Source organism: Cherax quadricarinatus, unplaced genomic scaffold (assembly GCF_038502225.1).
Source record: "Cherax quadricarinatus isolate ZL_2023a unplaced genomic scaffold, ASM3850222v1 Contig5036, whole genome shotgun sequence".
Lineage (NCBI taxonomy): Eukaryota > Metazoa > Arthropoda > Malacostraca > Decapoda > Parastacidae > Cherax > Cherax quadricarinatus.
The window spans coordinates 1-14895 of NW_027200062.1; the positions used below are offsets into that span (position 1 = coordinate 1).

The 14895-nt window shown below is 41.7% G+C and overlaps 1 protein-coding gene across 1 annotated transcript; it reads left to right on the top strand.

Moving 5' to 3' along the window:
• Positions 1-1638: 1638 nt before the first annotated feature.
• LOC128689289 (U-scoloptoxin(01)-Cw1a) lies at positions 1639-13669 on the top strand (the record flags this gene model as incomplete). The annotated part of the gene is given in 3 exon segments (XM_070081918.1): positions 1639-1765; positions 6847-6994; positions 10495-13669. Coding segments are annotated over 3 exon segments (389 nt in total), but the record flags the coding sequence as incomplete, so codon positions are not given.
• Positions 13670-14895: the final 1226 nt, after the last annotated feature.

Sequence of the window (14895 nt, forward strand, 5' to 3'; positions counted from 1 at the left end):
AGACGACACCTATATCGTAGTCTGACGACGTCCTTTTCTGGAACATGGTGACAGTGTCCTAGAACAGGACGCTTCGATTAGTTGGGTAGTGAGAACACTGTTCTCTAGCATAAACACTTGAATGGTCAACTAGTTACGTTTATTTTGCTGCCTCATTACAGTATTTGTGTACTGCCTCTGTACAGTCTCAGTTTACTGCCTCAGAGCCCAGCGTCTGTATACTGTCTCAGCAAAGTCTCAATGTATTGCTTCACTACAGAGCCTTAGTGCACTGCCTCAGCACCCTGCCTCACTACACAGCCTGAGTATATTGCTTCACTGCATTACCACGTTTCATTGTCTACTTTGCTTCAGATTATTACTGCGTCAGTGTGCTGCTACCTTGCTACTGCTACTCCTGGTTTCTTTACTTTCATTTGCTTTTTTCGGCTTTGTTTGGTACCGTTATTTAAAGTAAGACATCCAGCACGAGCACACTGCTTGACGGTCCTTCGTCTTTCAGCCTGTCAAGAGTAAGTTAGGTTTCCAGCATCTTTGTTTTCATTTAAAATATAGCAATCTATATGTGGAATTTTGTATTACAGATACACGTAAACAGGATATTCGAATTTGGGACAACAGGCTGGTTAATGAGATTTAAAGCCTGTTGACTACACTTGGGTAATTTAGGGTTACACAAAACCTTTTCTGCCACCTGACAAGAATACTTTAATCCCTAAAATAGGATTGAAGAAAACTATCAGCGTGTGTATGCTGAGATACAACTGTCAGTGTATACATCCTGTTTAGACACATCACTTTTTCAACGTTTTATCAGATTATCAGCTAAACGCTGTTCTGCTGTATGTAATTTATTTAGGTTACCTGGAGGTTACCTGGAGGTTATTCCGGGGATCAACGCCCCCGCGGCCCGGTCCATGACCAGGCCTCCCGGTGAATCAGGGCCTGGTCAACCAGGCTGTTACTGCAGGTTATGAAGATTGCATTATATGCCAAATTTGTTTCATTTCAAAACGCTTCGTAATTTCATTCAGCGGTCCGCAGGAACGTGGTGACTGTGTGGAACCAACAGTGGTCAGGAAAACAGGATCACACATTCTCAAATGTCAGCCAGTCAGACAGACCTGAATCGTTCATTTATACAGAAAAGCTTGTTACACGTCGTTTTCTGTTGCCCATCTTGGTAGAGCTTCTGAATTTACAGTATTACTAGTTTTCACTTTCAACCGTTGAATTATTCATGTGGACCCCGACAGATCTTCAGGTCTTGTGCTCATCACGTCATCTGCATGAGCGTGGACCTTGTAAAAGGTTTATTACCCGCGTCTTCACACATACCTGCAACTCTGGTAAGGTCTCAGACTCGGGCACTGGGATACCAATACAAAATCATTTTATTTCTTTTTCTGCAGTAAACAAAAATGTAGTTTACTTGCTGTGCATTTCAAGCAGGAATGTTTGTCATGCTGGGAATTCCTTTCACTTTAACACTATACCTGGAATCTTCGACCCTTCCAAGAGTCCCATTACTCCATGTCTCGTGACTGTCTCTACCTCGTCTCTACGTAAAAATATACAATGATAATCGTTGATAATCGTTGTCTATCGCTGACCACCGATGTGTCTCCGTCTCTGCAGGTGTGGTGTTGGTTGTGTTGGCCTCCTGTCTCCTCCACACCGTCATCGCTGACTCCTCTCCGACACTCTACGAACTCCCCTCCAACGCTACCGTCATCAACGGAGGACCCATCGCTACGGGATTCAGGTCAGTGGCTGCAGGAAGCTCTTGGGTCGGATGCTTGCACTGTGCTGGTACGGGTGATTTGACTTCTTGTTCTGTGCTGATGGGCAGGTGATCCGAAGGTCTGTGCTGTGTTTGGGCCCAGACACATACAAGAATATTAAAAAAAATAAGAATAACCATAAATACTTTAAAAAACTATAAGAACAACATAAGTTTATTTTTTTCATGACAACATATGAGATACACCTATGGGCACAACATATGCCGTTCTTGATTAGTCACACAACAACCTCATTACCACTATTCACACTCACACAAATTTTTTTTCACTCGTCTGACCCCACAATGACATGTAGTTGGCAAGAGAGTGCTACAAACACTCGTTCAGGGTGAACATGGTAATCTGTACATAGTATCGGAATTACATAAGGGTTAAAATCGCCCGAGGCTCCTTTTTTTGGCAATTTGAGTTGTCTTGAAGACGTGAACAGATTATTTAAAAGACACATCAGATTTCCTGAACTAACTTTTATTTAATTTAATCCCTTATTTTCCCTTCATTCCAAAAATGAGATATTTCTCAAACTTTTTATCTAAACTTTCTTTTGTGCGAATTTGGTCTATTATGTCCTTATGCCTTTTTTACAGTTTCATTGCTGACCTTATTCTGTTGCGCTCGACTCCTGGGACGACTCCACGACCTCTGACCAACCAAACTCGACGACTGACAGGAAAACGCATACAGAAAACACCCCTTAAAACGACGATTAACACGTGAAAACGCGATTCAAAGTAAAAGACGATATTAGAACAGAGTTAATGCAATAAACGAGTGAAGGATGACCTCAGTCTTCAAGATGGAAAGAAAAATTAACGTCTGAGACATTATAAGCATTCTAGTAAGTAGTATGACTATACATACTGTATGACTGTATCATACATATTGTATGACTGTATCATACATACTGTATGACTGTATCATACATACTGTATGACTGTATCATACATACTGTATGACTGTATCATACAAACACCCCTGACTATTTTGTCTGTATTCCGAAGAGTATGTCGTGCGCTGAGATTATTATAATCATGGGAGAGCGCTAAACCCAGAGGATTATACAGTGCATGTGGGGGGGGGATGGAAGGCATTCAGGCTCAATTCAGGGAACTGGAGCACAGATCCAATTCCCTTGATCAAGAGCTCCTCACCAGCATCAAGGAACCTCCCTTGATGGGTCATGCGCTGAGAGCAGCAGTGTATGTAATGTTTCATACCTACGTTAGGTACTAGAGTAATGTTGACTGGTGGGGTATAGGTGATCAGTAGCTTAATGACCCTCTTGTAGTCGATAGGCTTTAAACCTATCATAATAACCAAATCACCAATATAGTGTTCTAGTGAGTAGTGGTTGTATTTTTAACAACAGTGACAGTTGTATATATATATATATATATATATATATATATATATATATATATATATATATATATATATATATATATATATATATATATGTATATATATATATACATATATATATACACTATGTGTGCGTCTGTGGTTAGCCACAATTACCACATTAGGGAGCTGTCATTGTTGTTTTTCAGCACTCGTATCATCATCCCGGTACAATCCCATTACCACCACCACCTATCACCACCACCACCCATCACCACCACCCATCACCACCACCCATCACCACCACCCATCACCACCACCATCACCTATCACCACCACCACCCATCACCACCAGTCTCCCAGCTCAGACTGACGCTACTGAAGTCTCCCAGCTCAGACTGACACTACTGAAGTCTCCCAGCTCAGACTGACACTACTGAAGTCTCCCAGCTCAGACTGACACTACTGAAGTCTCCCAGCTCAGACTGACACTACTGAAGTCTCCCAGCTCAGACTGACACTACTGAAGTCTCCCAGCTCAGACTGACACTACTGAAGTCTCCCAGCTCAGACTGACACTACTGAAGTCTCCCAGCTCAGACTGACACTACTGAAGTCTCCCAGCTCAGACTGACTGAAGTCTCCCAGCTCAGACTGACACTACTAAAGTCTCCCAGCTCAGACTGAAGTCTCCCAGCTCAGACTGACACTACTGAAGTCTCCCAGCTCAGACTGACACTACTGAAGTCTCCCAGCTCAGACTGACACTACTGAAGTCTCCCAGCTCAGACTGACACTACTGAAGTCTCCCAGCTCAGACTGACACTACTGAAGTCTCCCAGCTCAGACTGACACTACTGAAGTCTCCCAGCTCAGACTGACACTACTGAAGTCTCCCAGCTCAGACTGACACTACTGAAGTCTCCCAGCTCAGACTGACACTCAGACTGAAGTCTCCCAGCTCAGACTGACACTACTGAAGTCTCCCAGCTCAGACTGACACTACTGAAGTCTCCCAGCTCAGACTGACACTACTGAAGTCTCCCAGTCTCCCAGCACAGACTGACACTACTGAAGTCTCCCAGCTCAGACTGACACTACTGAAGTCTCCCAGCTCAGACTGACACTACTGAAGTCTCCCAGCTCAGACTGACACTACTGAAGTCTCCCAGCTCAGACTGACACTACTGAAGTCTCCCAGCTCAGACTGACACTACTGAAGTCTCCCAGCTCAGACTGACACTACTGAAGTCTCCCAGCTCAGACTGACACTCAGACTGACACTACTGAAGTCTCCCAGCTCAGACTGACACTACTGAAGTCTCCCAGCTCAGACTGACACTACAAAAGTCTCCCAGCTCAGACTGACACTACTGAAGTCTCCCAGCTCAGACTGACACTACTGAAGTCTCCCAGCTCAGACTGACACTACTGAAGTCTCCCAGCTCAGACTGACACTACTGAAGTCTCCCAGCTCAGACTGACACTACTGAAGTCTCCCAGCTCAGACTGACACTACTGAAGTCTCCCAGCTCAGACTGACACTACTGAAGTCTCCCAGCTCAGACTGACACTACTGAAGTCTCCCAGCTCAGTCTCCCAGCTGACACTACTGAAGTCTCCCAGCTCAGAGACACTACAGTCTCCCAGCTGACACTACTGAAGTCTCCCAGCTCAGACTGACACTACTGAAGTCTCCCAGCTGAACCTTCCATTTGAACCCCTGTTTGAACCTTCCATTTGAACCCCTGTTTGAACCTTCTATTTGAACCCCTGTTTGAACGTTCCATTTGAACCCCTGTTTGAACCTTCCAGTTGAACCCCTGTTTGAACCTTCCATTTGAACCCCTGTTTGAACCTTCCATTTGAACCCCTGTTTGAACCTTCCATTTGAACCCCTGTTTGAACCTTCCATTTGAACCCCTGTTTGAACCTTCCAAATAAACCCCTGTTTGAACCTTCCATTTAAACCTCTGTTTAAACCTTCCATTTGAACCTCTGAACCTTTCATTTGAACCCCTGTTTGAACCTTCCATTTGAACTCCTGTTTGAACCTTCCATTTGAACCCCTGTTTGAACCTTCCATTTAAACCTCTGTTTAAACCTTCCATTTGAACCTCTGAACCTTTCATTTGAACCCCTGTTTGAACCTTCCATTTGAACCCCTGTTTGAACCTTCCATTTGAACCTTTCATTTGAACCCTGAACCTTCCATTTTGAACCTTCCATTTGAACCCCTGTTTGAACCTTCCAAATAAACCCCTGTTTGAACCTTCCATTTGAACCCCTGTTTGAACCTTCCATTTAAACCTCTGTTTAAACCTTCCATTTGAACCTCTGAACCTTTCATTTGAACCCCTGTTTGAACCTTCCATTTGAACCTGTTTGAATCTTCCATTTAAACCCCTGGTTGAACCTTCCATTTGAACCCCTGTCTAAACCTTCCATTTGAACCCCTGTTTGAACCTTCCAACTGAACCCCTGTTTGAACGTTCCATTTGAACCCCTGTTTGAACATTCCATTTGAACCCCTGTTTAAACCTTCCATTTGAACCTCTGAACCTTTCATTTGAACCCCTGTTTGAACCTTCCATTTAAACCCCTGTTTGAACCTTCCATTTAAACCCCTGTTTGAACCTTCCATTTGAACCCCTGTTTGAACCTTTCATTTGAACCGCTGTTTGAACCTTCCATTTGAACCCCTGTTTAAACCTTCCATTTGAACCCCTGTTTGAACCTTCCAACTAAACCCGCTTAAACCTTCCATTTGAACCCCTGTTTGAACCTTCCAACTGAACCCCTGTTTAAACCTTCCATTTGAACCCCTGTTTGAACCTTCCAACTGAACTCCTGTTTAAACCTTCCATTTGAACCTCTGAACCTTTCATTTGAACCCCTGTTTGAACCTTCCATATGAACCTCTGTTTGAACCTTCCATTTAAACCCCTGTTTGAACCTTCCATTTGAACCCCTGTTTAAACCTTCCATTTGAACCCCTGTTTGAACCTTCCAACTGAGCCCCTGTTTAAACCTTCCATTTGAACCCCTATTTGAACCTTCCAACTGAACCCCTGTTTAAACCTTCCATTTGAACCCCTGTTTGAGCCTTCCAACTGAACCCCTGTTTAAACCTTCCATTTGAACCCCTGTTTGAACCTTCCAACTGAACACCTGTTTGAACCTTCCATTTGAACCCCTGCTTCCCCCTCCACTTGAACCCCGTCTTCCCTCCCTCCTCCTCCTCCATCACAACTTATCCTGCAGATACTTCTCTCTTTCTATAACCATCTATGTACTTCCCCCTTTCAACCAAGTAGGTATCTCCCTCAATCTTTTACTTAAATCTAGAAGGCATTTTGTTTTTCGCCTGCTTAAATGAATGGATGCACTCCATCTATGGAGTACCAACTGCATCCCTCCATTTTACTCCATCTACCTGTTCCATCTGTCTGTCCCATACTGTTTAAGTAACCTCCCCCCTCTGTCTCTCTCTCCCATTAATTTTCCCTTTTCTCAACAGCCCACCTACTTCTCCCACTCAAGCTCCTCTCTCTCTCTCTCTCTCTCACACACAGAACAAGCTCCCTCTCTTTCTCAGCTCAGCAACCTCCTCCTCTCTCATAAACCTCTCCCTAGAAGCAAGCTCTCTCTCTCTCCCTCAGTAAGCTCCTCTACTCTCAGCAAGCTCTCTCTCCCTCAGCTGTGATGGTCTTAAGTACGGTTACTATGCTGACCTCGCCAACGGTTGCCGGGTCTTCCATGTCTGTTACCCGTACCTGGATTCTGAACAGTTCCTCCGGACCCGCATGTGGTCCTTCATCTGCGGCCAGGACACTGTCTTCAACCAGGTCAGTAAACCAGGTCATGCTGGGCCAGGTCGGTCCACCAGGTCATGCTGGACCAGATCGGTCATTCTGATAGTTTATAACGTAAATTATGAATGGTAGTGTTTAATGCATAATGTATATAAACAATATATATATATATATATATATATATATATATATATATATATATATATATATATATATATATATATATATATATATACAAATATATATATTTGTCCTTGGAGGCAAAGAGGGGAATATATGAGAGTATAGTTTTACCAACGCTCTTATATGGGTGTGAAGTATGGGTGATGAATGTTGCAGCGAGGAGAAGGCTGGAGGCAGTGGTGATGTCATGTCTGAGAGCAATGTGTGGTGTGAATATAATGCAGAGAATTCGTAGTTTGGAAGTTAGGAGGAGGTGCGGGATTACCAAAACTGTTGTCCAGAGGGCTGAGGAAGGGTTGTTGAGGTGGTTCGGACATGTAGAGAGAATGGAGCGAAACAGAATGACTTCAAGAGTGTATCAGTCTGTAGTGGAAGGAAGGCGGGGTAGGGGTCGGCCTAGGAAAGGTTGGAGGGAGGGGGTAAAGGAGGTTTTGTGTGCGAGGGGCTTGGACTTCCAGCAGGCATGCGTGAGCGTGTTTGATAGGAGTGAATGGAGACAAATGGTTTTTAATACTTGACGTGCTGTTGGAGTGTGAGCAAAGTAACATTTATGAAGGGATTCAGGGAAACCGGCAGGCCGGACTTGAGTCCTGGAGATGGGAAGTACAGTGCCTGCACTCTGAAGGAGGGGTGTTAATGTTGCAGTTTAAAAACTGTAGTGTAAAGCACCCTTCTGGCAAGACAGTGATGGAGTGAATGATGGTGAAAGTTTTTCTTTTTCGGGCCACCCTGCCTTGGTGGGAATCGGCCAGTGTGATAAATTATATATATATATATATATATATATATATATATATATATATATATATATATATATATATATATATATATATATATATATATATATCACGTCTCTCCCGCTGAAGACAATTACATTATCTTCTTCAATTTTTTCTTCCTAATTATCAATTTTCAGGTCCAAAAAAACCCCAATGACAATTTTTGTCTATTATTTTTGACTTTTACGGCCATCACACCACGGAATCATATACCATTTTGGTTTCAGTATATGTGTGTGCTGTCCAAAAAAAAAAAAAATACTCCATATATTTGAAGACTGTTGGATTATTATTATAACTAAGCGCTAGACCCACACGGGTCGTACAGAAAAGCCGCTGGATATTCGCCAGTATTATTAAAGATTTGGACGATTTTTTTTTTTTTGTGGTAAAAAATTTATTCACTAATCTCCAAACTGTTTTTTTTTTTATTATTTTTCATAATCGTAAACCCATAAACTCCGCTTATGTGGCGAGACTCGCGTGTCGTTCCACGAGACAATTGTCCTGTTTTCCTGACGAACAAAACATCACCAGTCCTTCATGTTGGAGAGGTGATGATATGTTGCAGTCTGGATGGGATTGGAATTCCAGTGTGATGTTTTGTACGTGGATTTTTTTTTTTTTAAATGTCGTCTAGAATGTTGCAAATGTGTGTGTGTGTGTGTGTGTGTGTGTGTGTGTGTGTGTGTGTGTGTGTGTGTGTGTGTGTGTGTGTGTGTGTGTGTGTGTGTGTGTGTACTTACCTAGTTGTGCTTACAGGGGTCGATTCATAGCTCCTGTCCCTGCTTCTTCACTGTGTGTGTGCTTGTGTGTGTGTGTGTGGACGTGTAAATGTGTGTAGTCGAAGAAAGAGGTGATAGCGAAGCGAAATATGATCACATTAAGATAAATTTGGTGTTAGTAGTGGTGATGGTGGTAGCAATAGTGTTAGTAGTGGTGGTGTTAGTAGTGTTGGTTATGGTGGTGGTGATGGTGGAGGCGGTTTAAAAAAAAACTGGTTCCAACTGAGAGTCAGGTCAGTGGGACGTATGGAAGAGGAGCCAGGTAGCATCTTCAAGAAGGTCGTCTGTGTAATACCGCGAGTGAGAGGCAGCGTCGCGCGTGAGAGGGAAAGGTAAGACGCAGTGGCCAGGTGTTGAGAGAAAGTAATTTCTGGCCTGAGAACTCCGCTCCTGAGGAATCACCGTCATTACCACCTACCACACTCAGTCTCCATTTCACAAAAAAAAACAAAAGGTGATTTAATTTACGACTGGCGCCTTCACTGGCCGGTGTCCCGCGGAGATGATGATTTGGACAGAGATGTTAACCCCTGTAGCCAGGTGGTAACAGTGTAGTAGATACACAACTCTTAGTAAACATACACCTTTGATATACCCTTGATGAGTTCCGAGAGTTTTTCTACTCCCTGAGCCCGGCCATGGCCCAGGGTCGTCTGGTGCTTACCTGGTCAACCAAGCTGTTGCCGTTGGTGGCTTGCAGCCCCACATATCCATCACAACCTGGTTGATCTGGCACCTGGTGAAGATACTTGTCCCAGCAGTGTTTCTGATATATTCTGGTAAGATGTTGAATAATCCGGGACCCACGAATGTTGATACAGTGTCTTTAGCCCCTCATTGAGACAGACACCTTGTCTTACTCTTAATTCTTTCAATTATAACTCTACCATACACTTTACCAGGTTTTACATACACAGAATGATACACACCATTCAGTGTACATAGCCTTACCCCCTTTCATTTTAAAAATACACACATCTCACAATACATACACAGAGATATACATGCCTCACTATACATAGTTATTCACTTCTCATTATACATATAAAGAGAAATACACACCTTTCAGTGTACATACATAGATACATATCTCCTAGTATACATACACTACAGGTATATCATCAGCGTATATTCAACGAGAAATATACACTGATGATATACCTATCGTGGAACATACTCAGAGCGGTCAAACAATCCAAATATTTTTAAGAGATACTCCAGATTTATATATATATACATATATATATATATATATATATAAATATATATATATATATATATATATATATATATATATATATATATATATATATATATATATATTCTATACTTAATTGTGGACTGATAAACATTTTCAAGATTTTTTTATATTTTGCTCTTAAATTAACTTATTATATTCACTATCACCCCAGTACATGGATAGCTTCATAAATCCCTACACAGAGCAAAACATAACTTGTTAAATGCCTACACAGAGTGAAACGTAACTTGAAACCTTACACGAAGCTAAACATGGTTTGATAAAACTCTACAGACAGCGCGAAACGTGCGTTGATAAAACTCTGCATAGAGCAAAACGTCTTCCCAATTACAACTCGTGTCTTCCCATTGCAACATGTTTGCTTACAATATACAATACCGACAAGATGAAGTATTAGACACCTGCATCATATGGGTATCTTCCAGATGTTGCACATGTGTCTAAGACAAATGAAGTTACCTAGATGTTGCACATGTGTCTAATTCTTCGTGTTAAAAATCAATATAACCTTCGGTCTCCTTGCAGGTGGCGCTAGTCTGCGACCACGCCCAGAACTCCATCCCCTGCGAAGACTCTCCCAACCACTACGAGACCAGCAATGGCTACTTCGGTCAGACCGAAATCAACTTTAGGGAGTAGATGGATGGCTTGATACATGGTAGATGGTAGATCAAAGTTAATAATAGGTAATAGTCGTTAAGTGTCAGAAGTAACCGTAGATGAGATAGCAGCAGCAGTAGTAGTAGTAGTAGCAAAGATACGAATGATATAATATAATAGTTTACGAGAGATTGAAAGGATAATGATCCGTGATATCAGATGGAGGTAGATAATGGTAGACGAAGATATATGGTGATAGATAATGGCAGGAACAAGAGAGATTTAGCAGAGGTTTTGTAGATACACCTCATTCAGTTAATCATCCTGTTGACTAACTAACTTATCGATTGATTAGATATGTCATTATCTATTAGTTGATTACATGAGTGATCAGTCGATTATGTTATTAACTGGTTGGGCGACTGAACTGATTAATTAGCTAATTCATTAATTAGTTATATGATTAACCGGTTGATTATTTTGTATATTAATAAACCGATTGATGTTTGTTGACTGATGTTAAAAAAAATGGCGTCCATTTTCCGTGGATTCGAATGACGTAACTGACAACAGTGACGAAGAATACACTCAGGTTGCAGAGCAAGCTCATGCTGGGACACTTGTTCTTATGTATAGCTTCGTAATGCAACACAGAACTTTGTAACACAACATTCACACACAGCTTGCTCTACGACGTATGTCTTGTCTTCGCCAAGATTAATCTTCGTCTCTTAAAGTCTTGTTCCTCTAAATCAAAGCCAAGAATAGAGGATTTCTCGAGATAGTTGTTATTGTTGGTTGTAAGGGGTACGACGGCTTGAGCTGTTTGAACCGTTCTGAAGTTGTTGTTGCTGGTTATGAGGGCTACAAAGGCTTGAGCCGTGTGAGCCCTTTCTGGCGAAGTTGTTATTGCTGGCTGTAAGGACTCCGGAAGGCTGGAGCCGTATGATACCTTCCTGAGGAAGTTGTTATTGCTGGCTGTAAGGGCTTCGAGCGGCTGGAGCCGTATGATCCCTTCCTGAGGAAGTTGTTATTCCTGGCTGTAAGGGCTTCGAACGGCTGGAGCCGAATGATCCCTTCCTGAGGAAGTTGTCATTCCTGGCTGTAAGGGCTCCGAATGGCTTGAGCCATATGATCCCTTTCCGAATAAGTGCCATAATGTGACGAACAAGTCCATCTTCTTCAGCCGTTTTTACGGACTTTTGTGCGAGGAATCCAGATTCGCTGAATGTGTTGCCAGTAGCGTTAAGTGTAGTCATGGAGTTTATAGACAGTTGTTGCTAGCTTAGCATAGAAATTTAATGTTTGGCTTTATCTTGTTTATTTTCATCTTCTTCTCCCTCCCTTAACAACTTCGTAGTAACAGAAAAATATATATGCAAATATATCCAAAGAATTTTGTAAACAACGCTTAAAAATAGTAAAAAAATTTATGTATGTTATCTACTCCCAAACTATCATGGTTTAGGTACCTACAAATCATTGTTACCAAGACTACTTGTCAAAATGGACAATAAGAAAAAAAAAAGTGGAATGCTTTATAATATGGCTCACGTAGGAGCCTATCCATTTGATCAAGTTTTCGTATGACCGATATGTCGACATTTTACTCTGTTCCATTTTATTCTTGTACCTTATTGTACCATCCTAGATGATTTATAAGACACATATATAACAATTGGGTATATTCCGAAACGTTTCGCCCTACACAATAGGTTTCTTCAGTCGAGTACAGAGGAGGCAGCAGAAGCAGTAGAGATGTAAGACGATACAATCATTCCATCACCCTTGAAGACGGAGTGTGGAGGTGGTCAGTCCCTCAGGCTCAGCCTGGAGAAGATTTCAACTCCATTGTCTGGAACAATGTTCTGGACTATGGAGCTGAACTCTTCTTCAGGCTGAGGGACTGACCACCTCAAAACTACTCCTCATTTTCCACCTTTTCCCGCATTGGACTGAAGACGCCCGTCGTGTAGACGAAACGTTTCCAGACTAGAAATACCCTTTTGTTACACATACGTTTTACTTATCAACTGTATACCGTCATATCTGATTATTTCTGGAGTCAGTAGCTCGGTATTGTCCATCATGTTGCTATCCCTGTTTTCCTTCTGCTGACGTAAGCTCTTGTCCCTTTCCCCGTGTGTAGTAGTTGGCAAACCTGTTTATATGTTTATTCCCCCCCCCCGGGATTGCAGCTCTGTTTAATTCCTGAGGTTGGTAGCCCTGTGTGGGCTTGAAGGCAGGTCTACGGAGCTCTTTAACGATGGTACCCCTGCATAGCCCTCTAATGTTGGTAGCCCTTATGTGGCTTCGTTGTTAAGTCTGTGTTGTCCTGAGGTTGGTAGCCCTGTGCTGAACTATAATTGGTAGCCCTGTGTTGACCTGTGTTGGTAGCCCTGTGTATTCCCTTTAATGACGGCAGCCTGCCTGAGTGTTCCCTTAAGTTGGTAGTCCTGTGTTGACATGTAGTTGGTAGCCCTGTGTTGAACTGTAGTTGGCAGCCCATGTATTTCCCTTAATGACGACAGCCCGCCTGGGTCTTCCCTTAAGTCGGTAGCCCTGTGTTGACCTGTAGTTGTAGCCCTATGTTGACCTATAGTTGGTAGCCCTGTGTATTCCCCCTTAATGACGGCAGCCTGAGTGTTCCCTTAAGTTGGTAGTCCTGTGTTGACATGTAGTTGGTAGCCCTGTGTTGAACTGTAGTTGGCAGCCCATGTATTTCCCTTAATGACGGCAGCCTGCCTGAGTGTTCCCTTAAGTTCATAGCCCTGTGTTGACCTGTAGTTGGTACCCATGTGCTGACCTGTAGTTGGTAGCCCTGTGTATATTTCCTTAATGACGGCAGCCTGCCTAAGTGTTCCCTTAAGTTCATAGCCCTGTGCTGACCTGTAGTTGGTACCCATGTGCTGACCTGTAGTTGGTAGCCCTGTGTATATTTCCTTAATGACGGCAGCCTACCTAAGTCTTCCCTGAAGTTGGTAGCCCTGCGAGGACCGCATGTTGGCAACCCCGCCTGATCAATAACTTGACGAAACGTGTTTATATTTTTTTTATGCTGGACTCGCTGTGTTGCATTTCAATAAATGTTGAAGAAAAAGATGATGTTTTTACTAACCACTGAATGTTTTATTTGAGTTAAATAACTTGTGTGATGATTACTACTACTATTACTAGTAGTACTACTATTATTGCTACAAGTACTACTATTATTGCTACAAGTACTACTATTATTGCTACAAGTACTACTATTATTGCTACTAGTAGTACTACTATTGCTGCTAGTAGTAGTACTATTATTACTACTAGTAGTAGTACTATTATTGCTGCTAGTAGTAATATTGCTGCTAGTAGTTGTATTATTGCTGCTACTAGTAGTGCTATTATTACTACTAGCAGTACTACTATTATTGCTACTAGTAGTACTATTATTACTACTAGTAGTACTATTATTGCTACTAGTAGTACTATTATTGCTACTAGTAGTACTACTATTATTGCTACTAGTAGTACTATTATTGCTACTAGTAGTACTACTATTATTGCTACTAGTACTATTATTGCTACTAGTAGTACTATTATTGCTACTAGTAGTACTACTATTATTGCTACTAGTAGTACTACTATTATTGCTACTAGTAGTACTATTATTACTACTAGTAGTACTATTATTACTACTAGTAGTACTATTATTACTACTAGTAGTAGTACTATTATTACTACTAGTAGTACTATTATTACTACTAGTAGTAGTACTATTATTACTACTAGTAGTACTACTATTATTGCTACTAGTACTATTATTGCTACTAGTAGTACTATTATTGCTACTAGTAGTACTACTATTATTGCTACTAGTAGTACTACTATTATTGCTACTAGTAGTACTATTATTGCTACTAGTAGTACTATTATTGCTACTAGTAGTACTATTATTACTACTAGTAGTACTACTAGTAGTACTACTATTATTGCTACTAGTACTATTATTGCTACTAGTACTAGTACTGTTACTACTAGTAGTACTACTATTATTGCTACTAGTAGTACTATTATTGCTAGTAGTGCTATCATTACTACTAGTAGTAGTACTATTATTGTGGTGCTATTATTTGCTACTGGTGGTGCTACTATTGTACTACTAGTGGTGCTGCTATTGTTGCTGCTAGTGGTGCTATTGTTGCTTGCTAGTGGTGCGCTATTATTGCTATAGTGGTGCGTGTGCTGCTAGTGGTGCTACTGGTGGTGCTGCTATTGTTAACACTGGTGCTATTGTTGCTGCTGGTGCTGGTGCTGTTGCTATAATTGGTGCTACTATTATTGCTG